Source organism: Amphiura filiformis, chromosome 20 (genome assembly GCF_039555335.1).
Source record: "Amphiura filiformis chromosome 20, Afil_fr2py, whole genome shotgun sequence".
Taxonomy (NCBI): domain Eukaryota; kingdom Metazoa; phylum Echinodermata; class Ophiuroidea; order Amphilepidida; family Amphiuridae; genus Amphiura; species Amphiura filiformis.
This window is the reverse complement of record NC_092647.1, coordinates 40945091-40967353: the sequence shown is the minus strand read 5'-3', so window position 1 is coordinate 40967353 and position 22263 is coordinate 40945091. Positions and strand designations below refer to the sequence as shown.

The following is a 22263-nucleotide window of genomic DNA, read 5'->3' as shown; positions in this document are numbered from 1 at the left end:
TCTCTAACGCAAAACTTTGTTGCGAGGACATCTGTGACCAAATTTGTTGCTAGTGTTTCTCAAGTAACTTCAAGCGTGTGCATACATTTTGTAGGACCTTGTGTAAAATAATACGTGTTGGATGGTCACAGCGCGCAGCATGCTTGTTTTTTAAAAGGAACTCCAGGTTACTAGTACGGTACCATAATATAATTTTTTTGCAAGGTTAATCTGCAAAACATAGGTTACTGGTACGTTGCTATAATATAATTTTTTTGCAAGGTTAATCTGCAAAACATAGGTTACTGGTACGTACCATACTATAATCTTTTTAAAAGTAACTTGTAATAACTATCACATATATGTGCATGACGTCAAGCCTTATGTAAAATAATATGTGTTGGACGATTAGCAGCACCCTTAATTTGTAAAAGGAAATCTGCAAAACATATGTACCAGCTGCTAGTACCATAGTTAATAATACCATAAATAAGAAATAAAATAAATTAAATCACATCATTATCATCATCACATCGGCACCTTATTCGCCGATCAGGATTGAGCAGTTTAATTTGGACATCACTGAAGGACCTCCCTGAACAGTATATTGTAGTACGGTAGTAGTACTACTAGTACATGCGTATTAGTGACAATGCAGGGTTTTAGCGTTAGTGTTGGGGTTAGGGTGTAAGTGTCAGTTATTAGGATTAGGTTTGGGCTAGTGCCAGGTTAGCATTTCTCTTTGACCCTATTTAAGTGAGTGCTGCCATAATTGAGTTTTGTTTTGATCCACATAGACTAACATTTTTCTTATTTTGCTGAAACTATATAGTAAAAGTAGGCAACATACTACTACTAAGTACTATCAGCTAGTACTCTAGTTTCTTCAGCAGTCTGCCAATTTGGTGCTTTTTACAGCGTAAACACAAAAGTGGGCTTGTTATTGGCTAATTGAATCACGTCATCATCACATCGGCACCTCATTTGCCGATCATTCTGCGTAGCATCATGTGACCTAGTTCTTTCTGCGCAATAATTAGGTTGAGCAGTTTATAGTTTGACATTGCTGAAGGACCTTTCTGAACAGTACTGTATAATAGTACAAGTTGCACTACAAGTTGTTCTACTAGTAGTTCAATTAGTGCTTGTGAAAATCCTCGGTTTTGGCGGTTAAGGGTTAAGTGTCAGTTAATAGGATTAGGTTTAGGGTAGGGTTGGGTAGGTGTTTCCATTTGGATCTAAAACCATAAAGTCTGAGTACTTGAGTATACAGTAAAGTGCTGTAAACCTCTGACAAGACAGGAGCATACTTTAGTATTTAGTATAATTTAGCTGTTACTTTCAAATCAAGTTAAGTGTCGTTGGGAAAAACAAGACATTCTGACATAATTTTGGTGACGCTGACCAAGTTGTACCACCTGCTCACGAATAAAGAACAGACGTTCTGACATTGACCAAGTTACAGTACAGCCTACATGACCATGAATCGACCGGAATTACAAGGCGGTGGTATTCCAGCCCCAGCAACATTCTTTCACACATATGAGCAACGAGCTGCAAAACAAGGTAAGCTTTGCATATGTAGGCTTTTTTGGTTCTAGTACATGTAAGGGTTTAACAATATAGAAATCTTAAAAGAGGCTAGTGAAGCCTGAGTAGTGAAGGCAGGGGGAGGGGGGTTCTTGGATTCTGTCTGGTTACCCATGCTTGATCTGTTTTAGGGACACTAGACTAGTATCAAGACTCCCACTTTTGGAGTTTCAAATCCAAAAAAATAACTCTCTCTAGGAATTCCCGCTAGGGATATCAAATTCACCATTCTAGTCTCCAAATTTTCTGATTACAGTATCTAAACTTTCGCAATTTTTTTGATACGAAATAGGACAAAGTGTGACTTTTGACATTCAAAACTCCCAGGGAAAACTAGTCCCATTAGAGCGTGGCACAATGGTTAGGGTACTTGCCTTTAGTGCATGAGGTCCCGGGTTCAATTCCCGTGGTGGCGATTTGCTGGGATATTGAATTGGGAAAAAAAGTCTGAAAATCATATTATTGGCAACATCTGTAGATTAAATTCAGACTTCCGCTCTCCCCATGGTTCATTTAGAATTTGGCAGCCAGTTTTGAAAAGAGTAGGGTGCAAACCCTGACTGTTCCCAACCCGTCCCGGTATTCAAATGGACCCCAATGGAAATAAGCTTTCTTGGGTTATCCAGGGTTATCAAAAACGCGAACAAATCAAACAAACAAACAAATGTTTTTATAGAAATTTGATCCTGCTAAGAGTATGTTTTTATACAAATGTAGTCCCCTAGGGACAACCCGTCAGTCTGAAACACCGTCAATCCGAACCCCCATCAGTCCGAAAATCTAACGCTAACCCTAACCCTAAATTTTTGGACTGTTTTTTTGTATTTATTTTACTTGGCCTAAAACACTGATTTGTATTCATTTGTTTACAATTGATAGATTGTTTACATCTGATCTTTTCAATGAACATAGGCCTACATCGTACTCCCTCTGTTTGCTATATCCTCAAGTGAAATTCTTTGGATTATCATTCAAATATGCTTTTAAAGATGGGGTCTATGGAAAGCCATCTACTTTTCTGGCCTAATTTTTAAATGGATATGGCTTGTGATTTGTCGCCCAGATCTTGTGACGATTTTTATTCTCCGGGCATGTTCCATTACCACTAACCACAGCGAACAAGCTCGTACACAAGAATCTGTGGAATTTGCAGCACTTTGTGTTGATGCAAAAGTTGAACTCTCACTTGGTGAATGCATCATGTTTCCAACTATGTAAGTGTTTTGAATTTTTGAGCAGAACTTTGCCTAGGAACTTTGTCCCTAACACAATCATAGTGACCATACATGTATGTACATACTTCCATACTCACGGTTTTGCGATCGATAAACGAGAATTATCAATAAATGAGCCCTCATTATAATTATGCGCCATGTTGAGATACATGTTGCATTCGATAACATACATATACTGTACTTTACTTTTACTGTCCCTAACCTTTTTATGACCATTTATTGAATACTTTACATGTACATGTATGATAAACATTTGCATAATATTGAGCTCTACTTAATGTGTTTATCGTAATCCCCATAATTAATAACATTTTTTATTTATCAAAAATCTATTATGACATAGTGTAGTAACTGTGTTTCGGTTCTGCAAATCCCTGTTATAATCCTAAAATTCTTTGTAAAATAACAGAAATTAAACCTTAAATTTTGAAAATATGAAAACTGATCCCAGAAAGTGAGGAATGAGGAGGGAGGCGGACTTGAAACAAATTAATCTCTTTATGTGGCCTAATATCCATTTTATTATCAATTTGTTACATGTTCTTTGAAAATGATGGTACAGTGAAAATGGTTATTTTTTTCAGGATCATGGGCATAAATATATTAAAGCCATAATGTACGATCTTATAATTTGAAATTGATTAATTTTTTTCAAACCCGATTTTTTGGCACATTTGCAATGTTTGTACATGTACATAATCCAAACTTGCACATAAATGGAATCAGCCAAATGTGTTGTGTTTGTAGGTCAACAGAGCAAACTTCAACATAAAGTCATAATTCAAGAAGTTATGACTTTATGTCCTATAGAACTGCATGTTTATGATGTTAAACAGCCAAAATAATCAGTAGGGTTTCTTTCACTTTACCGTGTTATTTCAGCTCAAAATGGACAGAAACCTTCCCGACAATTATTACTAATATTATTTCAGGATTTTGAGTGTGAAATAACAAATTTAGAATTTTAAGGAAATCAAACATCAAGGCATTCCAGGATACATTTAAAAATGGGTTTCACATGTAAAATGTTGTTAAAACCACACATGGGAAATTTACAAAACAACAATGAAAGAAATTGGGGTGGATGATGTTGTCGATCGGGTCAAGGACCTTTAAGCTAAATCTTCCCGATTTTAAGTTGATCAGTGGTTTTATCTCATTCTCATTTTTTTGTTTTAAAAACAATAATATATTATTGTGTGATTTCAAATTCAAATATATAAATCAGAAAAACATTTGTAATAACTGTATCATTCTTGCCATTTTGATTTCAGATCCCATTCGCCTGCTGAGGGCATGCAACTCGGTTATTGGGAAGGAGGAGGATTGTGCCATTGCTCTAGTCAGCTACAAGGAATTGCACAAGGCTACCATTGCTTTGGAGAATTCCATTATTGATGCCTTTTCTTGTGGACTGACGGAGGATGGTACATACCTCTCCTCTTTCCAAGTTGGAGAAAGGTATTGTTTTTCATTTAAATTATTGATGTTACTTAAAAGTTGAGAGGAAAAGTTAATGTGCATGGACAGCACAAGATTAATTTCTTGGATTATTATGACAAAACAAACAGTACAGTTGCTTAACTGCCCATGTGCATTCGTCAGGTTAATTCTAGTCTCTTCTGTTGGATAAACTGGAAAAGTATGAACAGTATAAAATGATGTTCAACAATGTTATAACAAAAATAAATTCAAATGATTTAAAGCCCATTCAGTGATTTGCACATCCAGATGATCATAAAAATCACAAAAATTCAGATTTTGGTTCCTTTGTCATTGTCGTAGATGTGCTAGCATAGCCTGCTAGTGAACAGCAGAAAGCTGTGTATTTAAGACAAAAAAAAGGTATTTGCATGAAGCTGTAATTTATATACTGACAGTATAAATTAGCTACATGTGTTTGAATGGGGCTTCAACGTCACCAATGCTGCTGTTTTCGTTGTTTTTTGCCAAATTTTCATTTTAAAAATACCAAGTGATAAAATGTTAATTTTTGAATGGCTTATTCTTCATTTTTAAGCAATTTATAAACAATTCTAATTTTTTTTTCCACTTGCGTGGGATCACTGAATGGGCCTTTAAACAGTATGATAGTACTTTGAGTTATCAATAGGTTCATTGGCTAATATCAATTTAATATGGGCATACATGTAGTCAAAACACAGGACTTCTCGGACACGTTTACACTAGAAAGTTTCTCGCATATGGCTATTTGTGGCAGATCTGTATAGCCAATGAGAATTATTCAAACTGATGTATGTGTACTGATTCCTAACTGTCACATTTTTACGCAGCTATAAAATATATAGCTATATGTGTAACAAAAAAGTTATAGGTTACAGATTATGTTGTATATTTAGAACATCATATACTTTTTCATTTTCATCCCCCTGGCTTTAGCCATGGAGGTTGATTTTGCGACAGTGTATTCCTTCTGTATGTCGGGGTGTATGTTGTGCAGGGGGTGTGTATCTATGTGTAAGTTCCATTTTGGTTAGGTTTTGCTTGTCAGTCCAGGGGGCAAATGTCAGTATCGTCCCTAATATTACTCTCCCTCTGCCCCCTCAGTTCCCTCCCCTTCCCCCCTTTCCCTTCTCTTTCCCCCCGTCTTCCCCTTTTCTCTTCTCTTTCTTCCTCCTTTCTCCTTCTCCTTCCCCTTTTCTCTCTCGTTTCTTACTTCTTCTTGTCCCTATTTTTCCACTTCTCCGTCCGCATTCTAGTTGTCAGAATTGATCTGTTTGTTCAGTATTAAAGTGAGCCATTATGCAAGATATGTTGCATTCAATAACATAAGTATACTTTTCTTTTACTGTCACTAATTATATAAACTCTTTATGACCATTTTACTATTAATTATAATACACATGTATCAGTATAATTTTGAGTTCAAACAGGATGCATTTATCATGATAAATAATAACATTTTTTTATTTAAATCAAAATTCGACTATGGCATAGTCTACAGTAATGTTCCTTACAACATTCTAAACATGTTTAAAATATTTATGACCACAAAGGTACAGCGTCGGCCAAGGGATCTTGCAGTTACGAACCAACAATTTTTTGTTTAATATATATGTCGTTGTTGGAAAGTTTAGAACAACTTTTATATTCATCATAACTTTGTTTTATTCTCATTCCAGAGTGTACGTCCGATTTATGGAGTTTGGGAATTTGGCAGGAGTTGGTGAAAAATTCCATGAAATGAATGAGAATTTAATATCATGTGAAGTCATGACTCCTACTGATCTCACCAACAGGCGCACATACAAGCAAGATGAAGCCTCAGGTATAAAAATCAATCCACAATTTTTTGTTTGTTTATGTGTTTAAACAGTAAGATTTAGTGGCATGAATGTAGTATTTTGGTATAGAAAATTCAAAATACATCAGCATGCTCTGAATGAAGTATGCATCTAGCAACTTCAGGGATCGGTGTATATGTAGTTATTAGTGAAAGTCAAAAGTCGAAACCATAACTTTTTAACTCGTCAAAATACAGAATACAATCTGTAAAAGTAACAGAGCAATTGCAACTTAAAACTTAAAATTAACCTTAAAAAATCGAGCAGGCTTCCCACTAACAACCAATTACAGTAGCGCAAATTACGCTAATGAACCAAAATGGTAGTTGCACCCATTTGAACTGTTTTGATGCCTAGGATGCACACACACAGAATTCATTGTACTGCAAAATCCCTCGCATGTCACATGCAGAGGTCATTCATGGATAACCTCCACATATATATGTGCATGTATATATTTTAGCAATTTGAGTGAGATGTACGTACATGTACAGTGTGATATGCCCAGGTTCTGAATGGATATTAAAGTTATAGTTAAGGTGTTTAAAATTTCACCCGGCACTTAATCCATGATTAAAGAGGCATTAGATAAGCTATGATTTTAGGTCAAAGTTCTTTTTCCAAAATTGTTCAAAATTCCATGGCGAGGGTACCCAAGAGGTACCTAGGCATTTGGGGTCAAAGGCCATGTTGAGTTTATTTGGGTCATTGTTGAAATTATGGTTATGGTTTTGTTCCCATTTCAAAAGTTTTAGGTCTCTGTCCATATAACTTGGTCACAACTTTAGTGCCATGAGTAATGAGGTATTATGTTAGCTATGTTGTAGATCAAAGGTGACCGGTTAAAAGTCATTTGAGGTCAGTTTCCAAGTTACTGTATAAGTGGTAATTTTTGCGAGGATTTTATTTTTGCAAATTTTGCGATTAGAACTCCAATTGCGAAAATAACACCCTGCGAATATATGCAATAATGTATTACAAGTATATGGAAAGACTGTGCAATTGCGAAAAAAAAACATTTACAAAAATGTGTCTCTCACGCCAAATCACGAAAATAACTGTACACACGAAAATTACCACTTATACAGTAATTGGTCAAAATGCCTCTTCTACATGTATAGAGAATGTAGTGGATTTCGATGCAATTGCATCAGGACATTACTTGGTGTCACTGTAAAAATTGTGGGTATTCACAAAGTTTAATATAAACACAGCCAAATTAAAAAGTCTCCAGTAGTTCCATCCCCATTTACGCAGAGTTTGATGAGTTTATGGCAAAATCATTTTTATAATAATTTTCTATACACTTTCCTTCGAAAGTTGATACCAAATTAGATATCAAAAGTTTAATCATAGTAAGCAAAGGAACCTTTGTTCGGAAATTCGTGCAATTTTAAAAATGACATACGGAATTGTATCACGTAGCGGAACTAGCGTGAGTGCCAAGAATTACGTCGCCTGAATAGGCCGGCAGGTTAAAGGTTTACCCATGCATGTCAAAATGCAAATCAAATACCCCGCTCTTTCAATTGTGCGCAGGCAAGTGTACAATGATCCCTGTACGGGTTGCTTCAGGCCACATAATAAGCTGATACCATGCATTGACTTTTGCGTGGTCAATTCTTAATTTGTCATTTTTGAAATTGCACGAATTTCCAAACAACGACTCTTATGCTCACGGTGATTAAACTTTTGATATCAAATTTGGTATCAACCTTCAAGGAAAGTGTATAGAAATTATTATACAACTAAGCGGGAGACCAGCGCAGCTGGTCCCTGCTAGTTGAGTAAACGGGAGCGGTTAGTAAATGGGAGTGGTTAGTAAACATGGTAAACGGTGATGATAATCATGGTGTCTTGGTATAGATTATTCATCCAGTATAGTAATGATCATGTTAGCTTGATAAACATAATTATCCAGACCTGTGATAATGTTGTTAGGCCTACTCACTCAATCCCTCAGATTACTTTTTGAAACAGCTTGTGACAGAATGATTGATTTTAACTTTATCCCAACAAACATAAAACATTAAGGTTAGAAGAGGTTGCTAGAAAACATTTCAATTCGGGTTATAATAGTATAAAACATGTAAGAAACATGTTTAAAAGTTATGACAAAACATTTCCGTATTTGTGGACTTTCACCCACCCCTAACATTTAACCTTTTCGAGCTAATACTGAACAGTTAACGACTAATTCGGTCCCTGTTGGCTACATTTTAACATTCCCTCTGAAAAGTGGACTTTTTTGCAAATCTGTCACCCAATGACCCCCTTTTTCATCAGCTTACACCCAATGATCCCCCCGAAATGGCTTCAAGGCCTTTACTTTGACTTCGTTTCCAATTCTGAGGGGACACAACCCCCGCACAGCGTGCGACACAATGGGGATTTGTGGCCATTCAAGAAGGTGGTGGCAAAAACTTCGAGTGTGCCCCCCACCCCCTTTTCCCAAATTTCTGGATCCGCCACTGTCTCACAGAAGAAGTCAGTCACGTACATACGTCGTAGGCATACGCCACGTTAGCCAACATTAAGTCGCGCCCATACCATGCGCGTAAAGCGTGTGAAACCATGGTGCCGTGTACGCACAGGTTCGTGACTCGCCACTTGACGCGTTTGCTGTCATGACCTGACCCATACGGTTATTGACCTCAACGGCCTAGCAACTGACCATTTTATGCCTCCACCGCGAGGCATACTGTTTTTGCAATATCCGTGCTTCCGTCCTTCCGTGCTTCCGTCCGGATGCGATATCTCGGGCATGGATGGGCGGATTGACTTCAGATTTTCAGGATAGGTGGGTCATGGTCAAAAACTCTGGCTACTTTTTTTTGGGTGAGGTTCAAGGTCATATACTGAGGTAAAAGGTCATTTGAGGTCAGAGGGCCCATTTTCGCCAGCCCATCGGGCTGGTACCTATTTCTGGGATGGGGTCAGTTTGCTCAAGAGATTATTTTTTATTGGTATTGGAATGACTTTTGTTTAAAACTTTTTGTGGTTGAATTTTTTAAAAAATATTTTAATTCGATTTGTAAGGAAAAGTAAGTATGTTTTGCAGTTTCAACGAACAAAACGAGTGAGTATTACCAAAGTTATGTTTGAACTAATTAATTATGACTTTAAAAGTTTAAAGGCCTAAATGTAACAATAATAGTTAATATATATAGCATCATATGGTCAGCAGAAGAAAATCTGACACACCTATGATGTCATATCAGTGTCCTTGACCGGGGTCCTTACTCCTTGACCACTGAACAGCGTGATATCATGTTGATAACAGATCTATAGAATCAAAATCTTCATCATATCCCGGATCATATCACAGATTCTCAACAATCTGTGATCATATGGACCATATTGATGTGAAAGTAGTTATCTATCATATCCTGTGTCGTTTTATGGATAAAAATGACTCAAAATGTTATTGATGAAATGGTTGCTATCATAAACATCAGTTTTGTCTTTTCAACGGGAAAAATCCGATGCAAAATAAAGTTTTTAGGGCCTAGCTATAATATGGGCATAATTTATGCATATAGTATTGAACAAAGTACCCCATTTGACATGCACTTATAGATAAATAAATTGTCTTACTTTATTAATTTAATAACTTCTTTATTATAAATAAAATGACACATAACTATTTGATTCATAAAATTACATTCAACAAAATGATTGAAGAGAAAACACACAAGGCACTAGGCAGACTGTTATAGAATGGAGTATGTAAGATGCCATGTCCATAGCTTCATGGAGTTTCCGACTAGCAATCAACATGATCAGCACATTCAGAAAAACACAGTTTAAGAGTGAAGATTGTAGTGAGTAACCAGTCCTTTATAAATGTGCTGGCCACTATCTATTATAATATAGTAGGCTTAAACTATACATTGCTAATTAATTAAGTTATTTTAAAATAAAATGTACATGTAAGTTAGCTCAAACCGCAGTGTATATATCGAAAGCAGTGAAATCGGACATTCCTAAGCGAAGATATTGAGTTCGTAAGTTCTGGTATTACAAAATTGGAAATTGAGATATCGTGGGTAAAAAGCTGAAAAGACAAAAAAAAACAACGACAACAACAACAACAACAAAACAAACAGACCAGAACAATTTGGAGTACATGTAATGAATTAAAAGAGTTGACATGAGATTAGGAATTAATGTTTTCTGCTGTTTCAGTGTGCATGTTCTCATCGTTGATGGTTTGGTGGACTGTCATGTAGATGTAAGCGTGATCCTAAAAATGCCTTTCACATTGACCAAAACTAATTACAAGACCTCTTCTACATTGAGGCTGGCTTTCCTTTTAGAGGGAATTTTTATCCTTATTTACCTCTTTTCTCGGAGACTGGGGTCGCACGTTCCTCAAACTTGGTGAGTGGGTGCATCTTGACCCCAGACAGAACAAGTTTATATTGGTTAGTGGGTCAAGGTCTCCTGAGGTCATGCAGGGGTCATCTGAGGTCAAATTAGCAAAAATAGTCATATGGCCATGAAACTTGGTAGGTACAGTCAACATTTAGAGCCAAATTTTTGGAAGGTCATTTTGGGGTCATCTGGGGTCACCCAGGGGTCATCTGAGGTCAAGTTAGTAAAAACTGTCGTGTGGGCATAAAACTTGGAGGGTACATTCAACATTCAGAGCCTAATTTTTTGAAGGTCATTTTGGGGTCATCCAGGGTCACCCAGGGGTCATCTGAGGTCAAATTAGTATAAACTGTCGTATGGGCATGAAATTTGATGGGTACAGTCAATATTCAGAGCCAAATATTTGGAATGTCATTTCGGGGTCATCTGAGGTCATCCAGGGGTCATCTGAGGTCAAATTAGTAAAAACTGTCGTATGGACATGAAACTTGGTGGGTACAGTCAACATTTAGAACCAAATTTTTGGAAGGTCATTTTGGGGTCATCAGGGGTCATCTGAGGTCAAATTAGTAAAAACTATTGTATAGTCATGAAACTTGGTGGGTACAGTCAACATTTAGAGCCAAATTTTTGGGAGGTCATTTTGGGGTCACCAGGGGTCATCTGAGGTCAAATTAGTATAATTACTATATGGGCATGAAACTTGGTGGGTACAGTCAACATTTAGAGCCAAACTTTTGGGCGATCATTTTGGGGTCACCCAGGAGTCATTGAAAGGTTGTTTTGGGGTCATCCAGGTGTCATCTAAGGTCAAATTCAGTCTCCTCTTTTAGGCTTGATGCTTTGTATCAACTTGTGAATTCCACATCACTCCCTTTGGTGGAGGCATCACGGTCGACGCTGTGCGTCGAAAACCGCGACATCCGAGAACCGCGGTCCATCTAGTTTTTGTTATTTCCATAGTGATTGAATAGTTTTGCAAAAATGAACGTCAGATGGTTTTATGGCAATATGTACCCGATCAATGTACGAATAAATCAGAGCTGAAAGTCAAATCATCTCGGAGCCTGCTTCTGGACAAGATTAGCGACTTCCTTTTATTTATATAGAATTATCTTGCCATAAACTCATCACACTCTGATCAAATGGGGATGGAACTACTGGAGACTTTTTAATTTGGCTGTGTTTATATAATTTTATTTCAGGGGTGGTGCAATAATTATAATTGACCCCGGGTGGTGAATTATAGGGGTGGCAAAGTTTTTTGGCAATCCAAGGGGGGAGAAGCATTTTTTGGCAGGTTGAAAAGGGTTGTCAAGCAATTTCTAATGGCCCTAACTCCACCATACTTAAAGCTATTGAGCTCATTTTTTCACCATTCTCATAGTTTTTTAACACTCTTTCCAGTGATACCAAACTTGTTAATGTTCTATGAAAAAAAATCCAATTTCCCTACTTTAAGATCATGAAAATATTGGAATAACGTGTAAAGCTCCACATGAAGTAGGACCACATTAGCAAAGATAAAACCATGTAGTCCAGGGATTTGCAGTTACATTACATTTGCACAGAGAGAACCAAACTCATTTCAATGAAATGTGTTTCAATATATTTCCTTCGCCCAGTTGAATTTGGGGAGCTGCAGAAATAATTGGTGGATGTTACAATCTAAGTGCGGATAGGTTTGCGCTGGGTTCGGCTGCAACCAGCCTAGCCGATGCAATCTGATTGTGATGATTCACCAGGCAGCGAAATATAGCACTTTGAATCCTGGAAAAATCTAAATCTAAATTTTGTTTCTACGCTCACCTGTAATGGGTTTGAGCACTTTTAATTCCAAAGTTAGTCACCTGAAAAATAATACTTGTTAAATCTAAATAAATTTATTTATTATTATTTATCTTGTTTTGCTATGTTTACTGTACATTTCAGAAATGTTATGGACCAATCACAACTGGTAACATCTGATGCAATGTTTTCATCTCAAAGGAATGAGAAGTTGAATATAGCAAATTTCATACAGTTTGAAAACATACATATAGGAAGTTGTTAGCATTACTACTTTTTCTTGCCATGTTACAGGTGCAGGGTCCTCCAAGACCAAATCTGGGAGACAATGGGGGAGGACTATTTTGTCCAACAAATTATCTGTCAACAACATGGCTAGGTCCCTCTCTTCTCTCCCAGATTCGCCGGAGATCAAGCACCTGGGGCTTCTGGTCTATATCAGAAAAAAACAGGTAAGTACAGGCATTAAGTTGGGTGAGTCAAATGACTTTTACTTTGGAAATGGTACATATAGTAACACTCAGAATTTTATTCACCAGTTTTTAGTCAATGGTATACCACCACCAACTTTAAAATCATTTGCAGAACATGTAGACGAGTACCAGGGTGGAAGGCTTTCACATAGGGATCAGTTCCTTGTGATTAATTCCCTATCTAATGACTCCACACCTGCTCGACGTTATGGGATCAATATATATAATTACATGTCAACAGGTACACGCTCTATTAATGAAGAGGATGAAAGTCTCTGTGAATTGTCAAAGTATATACCTACTTCAGTGAGAAATAGAGTTCTTTATTTTTATCGGTTGGGTAAGTTAGCAGATGTTCTGACAGCTCTTGGGGTAAATGTAACAGACATGCCAAGTACCAGCAAGAGGCCTGTTCCCCAAGGGCTATCTAGAACCAAAAAGGTTAAGTCATCTGTTGAGGGTGCTAGTTTTCATTTTGAGGATAATCATCCTGCACCAGTGGCAGATTTTGCTTCATCACAGGATGAATCAACACCTTTCAGCAGATTTGCCCAAACGTTGATTTCAGACTGTGGTGTGTTTCAATGGCGCATTCATTCTTCTGATTTAGATGTTGTTGTCATGAATGACATTGACCTTGACAGGCTAACTTTCCACCAGAACAAGTTTGTACATATATGGCGTTGGAAATGTTCTCGGGGTGATACCTTGTATATATGTAATTGTCATATGAATTATGTTCTTAATAGCGTAAATAATGACAACTGTTGCCATATCCGTTTCATGAAGGAATATGTTGATCCACTTCTGCCTTCATTATTTTCTAATAGTGTGGATAGTGCTGATGTTCCTCAGACACATCTTTGGCGCAAACTTTGCAAGTCCAAAGAAGCAATACATGTGAGTGTTTTGCGTCTAGATAATGACAACATGTTTCATAGATATTCTGTTTTGTCTAGTGATATCAGATCTTGCGCAGTTGTCAATGTCCAAGGACAAAGGGTTTCGTGCCTCAATGGAAAATGCTGTGCATCCCATGGGCACACTAGGAAACTCAAGGACATTGCCAACGAATCCAACTGTGAGCATCTGAAGTCCATGCATGATCACAGTGAGCAGTGGTTGCCTAGTCTGGAGGGAAGAAGTGAAGATGATGAAGATGATGGTGAAGATGATTTAGATGTGGAAAATGTTGCCAATGTAGAAAATGATGATGAAGAACCTATACACATCAATTCTTATTTTGATACTGATACTGGTCTATGGGATTTTCAGTGTCATAGTAAACATGTTCCAAGAGAAGAAAATGACCCTGTTCTGGTTCATTGCAAGTCAATGAGGCGCCGTTGGTCCCTTGAAAGCAATGACCAGTGTTACGAGTTATCACCTAACCTTGACAAAACAAAATTATGCAAATGTGGATTGAAATACTTTGATGATGAACACCCCAATGGTATTACCAAAAAAAGGTTCACCAATCCAACATCTCTGTATACAGAACTCAATCGCATGAAAGTGTGGATATGTGATCGGCAATGCCTAAATAGCAATCCTGAGTGTGTGGTAGAATACAGTGGTAAGCAAGATGGAGTGCACATTTTGTCTAGCTGTACTGCAGGTGGTGATGAAATTGGATGGGACTATATTAACCTACTTACCAACCCAGGTTCTTCCACTTCATTAAGTGGTTACTGTAAATATATGTCTCGTAAGTATCCTCGTGACATTGACTTTATGAGCCGCCAGACATTTACAGAGTTTATTTTCTCTTGGATGGCAAATTTCAAAACTGATTTTCGTCAGACGTGCAAGTTATGTGGAACAAATCCTAAAGTGTTGGCATGTGATGGGACAACACTTGGTATTTTGTTCCAGAATTCTTCAGTAACATCAATTGAGTCCCCAACATGTGAGACTGTTATACAGCAGCAACACAGCAGGACAACCCGCCAGTTTTTTTCTTATTCAAAGGGTACGAATTCAAACCACAAGCAATCAATTATCCTTGCTCAGCAGGACTTGCTTTTTCTCATTCCCAAAAAGAAACCTGCACGTAAGACAGAACAGGAAAAGAAAGTAAGAACTGAAGAGCAAAGGAAGCAACATATTCTGGCTCACACTCCAAATGAATGTAAACCATTATTAGCAGCGTATCTTAACAAAGAGTACAGCCCATGTTTCTTGGAAGCTTTAAATCCAATCATGAAATTCATTTCTACCACTTATCCATTGTCATCTTTAATTAACTATCGTTTTACTCGTCAACTTTCTTTGGATTTACAAAATTTAGACCATATTAACACATCATCCCTCCATGCACATCTACCAGAAATTTTTAAATTACTTCATGTAGCCATCAGCAATTCGCAAGCAGAGCATGTTGTTAAATTTCTGCAATATATCATAGGTAAAATCCAGGCAATACATCAGGCTGATCAGGCAGCACCCGATGTATCTGGTGTGGTAGAATCATACAATCCCCAGCAGGGTCGTGCCTATTACTTTACAAAGCATGGTGGTAGAGTACGCGAGATGCCCAAATACAGCTGTAATAATGACAAAGATAGTGATGATAAGCAGACTACATGTCGCAAACGCTACTACAACACTACAGGTGGAGGAATGACCTATCTTTTTCTGTGGTTTGATCCTTTACATGGTCATTGCTATGGATGTCATATTGTGCCAGCTAGCGAAGGTCGTAAAGATCCATTTTCATCAGCTTTTTTGTATATGGAAACTCCTCCATCTGAAATATTCTATGACTTCAGCTGCCAGTTAGAGGAGTATTGTCTTAACAGGGAGCCCCATTTCTGGCGTGAATGTCGTTTTTATCACGATATCTTTCATGGATTTTCACACAAATGTCCATTTGTCTACTCTGCAAAACGTGTTCCTACCCTGAAAACAGGTGCCAACTCTGAAATTTGTGAGCAGTTCAACAGCTATATCAAAAAAATCAAGTATAGTGCAAGCTCCATGAGCCAGTCACATTTTATGTTTTATCTTCAATTTTCATTCACCAATGGAATGTGAAGAAACAACAAAAATTGGAGAAGGAACTGAAAGCTGCAAATTTATTTTTATTGTGAATTACATGGAAAACTATAATCATTGGAGTGATGATTCAACAGTTAGTTATTAAAATTTGTAATATTGTATTTGACCTAATTTATAGTGCCCTCCCTTAAGAAGTGCCTCTACAGAATCTTTCGGGTGAAAATTGCACAGAATGAAAGCAAATATCTGAATAAAATCACATTCTAAATCTTTCTGTCCAAGATTATGATTATTTGACATCAGACACTGTATTTTTAATATAAGTGTGCGTAAATGTACATACTTTCATATTATGCTTTAAAAGTGCATGTAAACAGGGAGGCTTTTATGTTATGGTGCATATGCCTGGTTGGTTATGGTTGGTTTAGTGTCTGGCTTAGCGGGAGTAAAATCACAAATCCACTATGCAGACTACATGCAATGACCGATTAAAGCTATAATGTGTAATTTCCATAAAGAATAGACTGTTATTTGTTTTCCACTAAATATTTATAGTCACTGAGCACAGCATGTCCCTTTTAAATTTTGATCCAAGCAAATGAGGTAAAACACAGAAAATCACTACTTCATTCCAGCACCTATAACAACTGTCAATGCAGACTGTCAACCTGAGACTTAAATCTGTGTTCGGTTGAAAAATCTGTGAAGAATGTGTAATCCAACACAGATTTTTCACAAATTTTTCAATTGCTCACAGATTTTTCAGAGAAAATGTCTCTTAGTGTGTATTAGCTCACAGATCGTATTGAGTGGAGCTGGCATCTGGGACATTTGTTAAGACAAGTAACTAAAACAATGCATGTCAAGACAATATACGTCAATGCTTCACACATGCATGAAACGATTCAGCCATCACTCCATCAGTGCACACAGGGTGAATAAAACTGTTTATTATAAAAACTTAAATTTTACTGTAATTAGAGCACTTCCGGCTATAAAGTCTTTTACATGGTATTCTAGTATATGTATTTATCACACATTATGGCTTTAACTTCATTGTTATGTTTTCAGAATCTCGCCTCATAGACATGTGTGATTAATTGACCACTCGGAAGGCTATTTATTCTAAGAACATAGTACTCAAATGATTAAATTGGATGGATTTTTCAGATGGTCATGAATTTATCAGTCTCGCTAGAGTTTTCAAACATCGCAACTGACTTTGTCTCGCACGATATATAAAGACTTTAGCTGGACCGACAAATTCATGTATCATACTCAATGCATCCAATTTCAAATCAAACTTGGTACGTTGATAGAGTATGGTAACCTTATGAGTCATATAGTTTTGTGTGAAGTGTTTTGCATATTTATGAATATCAATGAGCTTATTTGCATATTTTGCTTGAAATTCCAATAATTTACTTGGCAGCCTACAAGTGTACAGTGTACACACAATAACTTGGTAGAATGATACACACATATAAGTTACGTAATAATCGGAATAACTACCATAGCAATAGGTCAAAACAATTTTTGAATATACCACGCTGCACTGATACGTTCACGCGGTACCTCTGCATTGAACCATATCATGCTGATCACTTGCACCTGTAAGATTATCATCTTTGAAAAGACCAGTATTGTATTCAATCTATGATTGCAGACATACACAGGTGATGAATGCAACCTGCTTGTAGTGAAGTGCGATATGTTCAAAATTGTTTTGACCTATTTCTATGGTAGTTAATTTGATTTATTACGTAACTTCGCCAGCGTATAATCACAATAAAATCACCTTGTGTGCTGCAAATTTTTGTACCCAAGGTATTTGCATATTTTGTTGATATATTAATAATGAGCTTATTTCCATATTCTTAAAATGATATTAATGCACTCTGCAGCCTCACAATAACTGATTTAACTTCTCACTTGCTTGGTAGAGTGATAGACTATAATTACTGATTGTACTGTACATGTATACATGCAGTTTGTTTCATGTTATTTGCATATTTTTGAATATTAATGACTTTATTTGCATATGTTATTTATATGGATGTTATTTTGATCATAAAAAGAGCAAAAAAACCCAAAAATTTTAGGTGGGATATCCAATAGCATAATCCCAGGATAAGCTCCCGTTTAATGTCTTTTGCTATATGTAGTGCTCAGCAATTTTCAGGATTTAGACAAGTATATGTGATACATCTCTGTGTAAAAATGACTGACTATCACCCATGGCGCTAAATTAGGTTAGATACAGTACAGGTAAGAGGCGTATCAATAAGTTTTTGAAATCTCCTAGAAGTAAAGGGGCCAAAAACTTAATTTTGATTAGTGATCCTTAAGACTTACTATACATAGTCACTGTCCAATTTTTTCCCACTGTTTATTGACTGGCCATAGACCGCCATTGAAGAGATCATCAGATGGGAAGATCTCAGAGTCCTTTAGACTTTCCACATGGTCATCATCCAGAGTCACAGATTTCTTCCACTGTTTCTTGACACTGCACATGCCGCCATTGTAGAAGTTGTTAAATTGTGTTGAAAACCACTGTTCCATTGAATGACTTCGTCAGTGTCATCAAATCACCGACCCCTCTTTTGTGGGAAAAGAAAAAATCACTTGGAGCAAGATCGGGAGAATAGGCAACTTGGCAAGAATGATTTGCCTCCATAACCAAAGCTTGAGCTAAGCGAGCAGGTGCATTGTCGGCAAAGAGACGGACACCTTTGGTGAGCATACCCCAGTGTTTTTTCTTCAGAGCATCTCGCAATTTTTGTGTAGTGTGCATTAGTATAGGCACTGTTGATGGTCTCACCCTTTGCAAGGTATATACTGTGAGAATGATTCCACGACAGTTCTAAAAAACTGACAGCATGATCTTCCCTTGCAACTTCTGCACTTCAGCCTTCCTGGGGGGAAGCTTGTGTTGTGTGTTTCCAATGCTTGCTCATTTCTTTGGCATCGCGATCATGGAGATAAATGCATAGCTACCAGACGACAAAAAAATTCGCATTCATCCTGCTTGAAAAGAGCCAAACTCGACCCTTACAGGCCATGCTGTACATGCCGTTATGGGAGGAGTTGGCAAGCTGACAACTTAGACATGTGCAGTTGGTTGTGAATAATATTCCACACACTGCCATAACTAAGATCAGTTTCATGCATGATCATGCTGATAGGTACTTGCCCGTCTTCCATGATAAGATCATCCACTTTCACATTGGTGGAGAATTGTAACATCAACTGCCAGTTCACGGCAGCCTGTCATTAAAGAAGTCAGTGTCTGTTAAGGATGCACACAGGATCACTGAAGTGTTACATAGCCAAAATTGAGTTTTCATCACTATAATGTCATCTTTAAACCGTATTTTATCTTGTCATTAATAGATTTTAAAGAAATCTTAAAATTTGAACCATAAGAAAAGCTATTTTAAAGACCCTTTTTCATTAAAAATTTGTCAAAATGCAAAAGCAAATAAATTATTGTTTTCCTGCAAATAGATCGCGTTCTCGTAACGCGTACTGCGCCGTACAGCTAGCAAAGACACGCACACATGGTAAACTGGATGGGCGAGGTGATTACTGATTGAGGCGCTGGAGTCGCCAATCGCGATCACTACCGTATTTTATCGTATTGATCTCTTCCAAGGTAGGTAAAGCTTGCACCATTGCATTGCGAAACTGCTGGCCGACAGACCACCACCGTCCCCTGTCCCAGAACCAGTAGGCCTACTCGATAAATTTCGCCAAAAAAGTGCTGATATAGTGGTATAAATTATAGGGTTTTTTATATGAACATAATAGTGAATTTTTGTTTGTTTTTGTTTGTTTTTGTTTTGTTTTTCAAGTTTCATTCTGAACTTGAAAAGATGAAATTTATCTGTAAGGAGTAGTTACCCGTAAGAATGATGACGCAATCTGGTAGATACGATAGAAAACGTAGGCCCTAAATATTTTGCTAGTAGGCTAGACTTAGCCTGTATAGTACATCATTAGGCTTATTATTTTATGTTTAAAAATTTGTTTTATTTCATTCATTCATTCATTCATTCATTCATTCATTTCATTGTTGTTATTTGATTTACCAAGTTGGTATAGTTGGACAAGAATATAGACCTATTATATTAGCTTATATTTTATGCAGTCCCAGCCTTGGTTCAGGAGCCTCTGCGGTCGTTCAGTCTCGTCTTCATTTTGAAGACCATAAAAAGTAGGCAAGCAGTTACTACCGGTAGGCCTATATTAGATACCTAAGGCCCTGAATAATGTTTCAAAGTGTTATTAAAACACGGATTTAAGATTCGTTTTAAACGTTCTCTACTCCTGATTGACCATTAACGCAATGTCAAAAACGTTGACATTTCAATACATCATATCGACCATCCAGGCATAGGCCTACAACTCTATGTCAAAAATGTCGTTATTTGAAATCGGCATAGCAAGCACGCGTTTATGAAAGCATTTTCATGAATGTTTTAATGCTAAATAATAATTTCAAACGAGAAATATAATCGAAAACGCAAATTCGTGCTTTTTTCATAACCAATTTTAACTACGGTACATTTCCATTAGTAGGCCTATTAGGTCTACCATATACCATGATTGCGATAAAAGCTTTTGGTTTTACAACACTTTTTTTTTTTGTTTTGGCCGAATACCTTTTTATTTGCAATGTTTGTCTGACTTTCAACTTTCACGTTTATAATGTTTTCTGCATACTTTAAAAGGTAAACTGCTTTAAAGCATTTTTCGTACATTGTAAATGTTTTCATGCAGTGTTTTAAAATGCTCTTTATAGCATGCATGATGCCTATATACGGTAGGCCTACTGCATAACCACAATCTAATTTAAAGCCATAAGTGTTCCGTTTTCTACTTTTGAAATTCGGTTTTGTTAGGCTATGTAAATTTCTGTGTTTTTCAGTTTTCTTGTGACCTCTCCGTGTTTTGCCCGTTTAACATTATAGCCTAGGCCTACTTTTTGTCCGTTTTACAAGAAGTTTATTCAAGACATATTACAACTTTTACCCCACTTTTTAATACACGTTTATTTGATTGAAAACAACAACAGACACACTTTTGTTTAATTTTTGTTGTTGTATTTTATTCACTTTTTATGCGGTACAAAATATTTTACAACTTTATTGTGGCTTTAGGCCTATAATAGGCCTATGACTTTTGTACGTGTTTGATATTCCGTAAAAAGTTAAAAATAAAATATGATAACAACAAACAATTACAATAACAAAAACGGAATATTGAGTAATGCGACACATCAGAATCTTTTAAAATTTTACTTGGGATTCCTGTGGTGTAGGCCTAGCTATAATGGGCGTTAAAATGCCTATCTTCGGCGCGGACGGGCCGCTGTGGTGCCTCTCAACTAAAAAGAAAAAGCAACGAGTAGTAACAACCTCATGTTTGCGGTTCAGAAAAGGACAATGAACATAAAATGCAATATTTGTCAACACCAAAAAAAAAAAAAAAAAAAAAATCAACCAAAAACAATAAATTAAAAACATTGCATTTTTAAAGCAAAATTATGAAAATTAGTACAAAACAGAAATCGCAATTATCATGATTATGTCTCAATTTATTCTTCATTTCATAAAACTTCCTGATTATCTGCTAAAATAATTGCTTGTCAGTTATTCTATGCTAATTTTAATGTACTGATGTCCGCAAATTTTAATACAGAGCATGATCTTTTTTTTATATGGAACAGGACAAAATTGTGCTTAAATAATCATGGTTTCGTTCGCGGCAACACGACCATGCACTGTGCAACTTATTCACGAACCTGACTGCGCCGCCCTGTCGCTCCTCAAACGCCGCCGCGGCCTTGCCGGAAGCTCTGCTGCACCATGGAAACAAGACTGCAGTAAATAAAATGGCTACACCATGTGGATAAACATCTGCCGAATGTGCACGGATAATTTTGTCATATTGTATATTTTACCTTCTAAATCACCAAAAAAATGCCAATCTGCTGCAGTAGGACGCCTTTCTCATTTTCTAACTTGACCAAACGTCACAAGTCACCGGATTATATATTTATGGAATAATCTTCAAAAATGGACCTAAAATCCGCTATATTTTTCTAAAAATCGTGATTTTCGGCAAGTTCACTTTTGACCACTTTTAACCATTTTTGGTCCGCCATAGCGTCTAAATGAAGCATCACTGAGGTAAGTTTTTAAGTCAAACGTTTAGATATGGCCAAAATCTAGATAGTGTTTTTTCATTTTTTTAAATTAGGGCCTAGAACTTTTTTTATCACACATGATTCAAAAATTTGAACACAGGTCACACGTTTTTACTGATTTTTTGCCTATATTTTAAAAACTAAGCAAAATTTCAAAAAAAAAAAAAAACACTTTCTAGATTTATTTGTCTAAATTAATAAAATTCATGTTTTACAGTTTTTCCTTTTCAAATAATTTTTTATGGCGGACCAAAAGTTTTGGTCAAAAAAGCCGTTTTTTGGATTTTCTCGAAAATTGTACT

At 36.7% G+C, this 22263-nt stretch overlaps 1 protein-coding gene across 1 annotated transcript in view; it reads left to right on the top strand.

Moving 5' to 3' along the window:
- Positions 1 to 346: 346 nt before the first annotated feature.
- The window catches only part of LOC140142625 (uncharacterized), a 38597-nt gene continuing 16680 nt past the window's right edge, over positions 347 to 22263 (top strand). The window contains exons 1-4 of the mRNA XM_072164629.1: positions 347 to 1545; positions 4079 to 4265; positions 5948 to 6093; positions 12569 to 12726. Of these exons, the coding sequence (XP_072020730.1) occupies positions 1455 to 1545; positions 4079 to 4265; positions 5948 to 6093; positions 12569 to 12726 (582 nt within the window). The 5' untranslated portion in view covers positions 347 to 1454. The remainder of the gene's footprint in view (positions 1546 to 4078; positions 4266 to 5947; positions 6094 to 12568; positions 12727 to 22263) is intronic.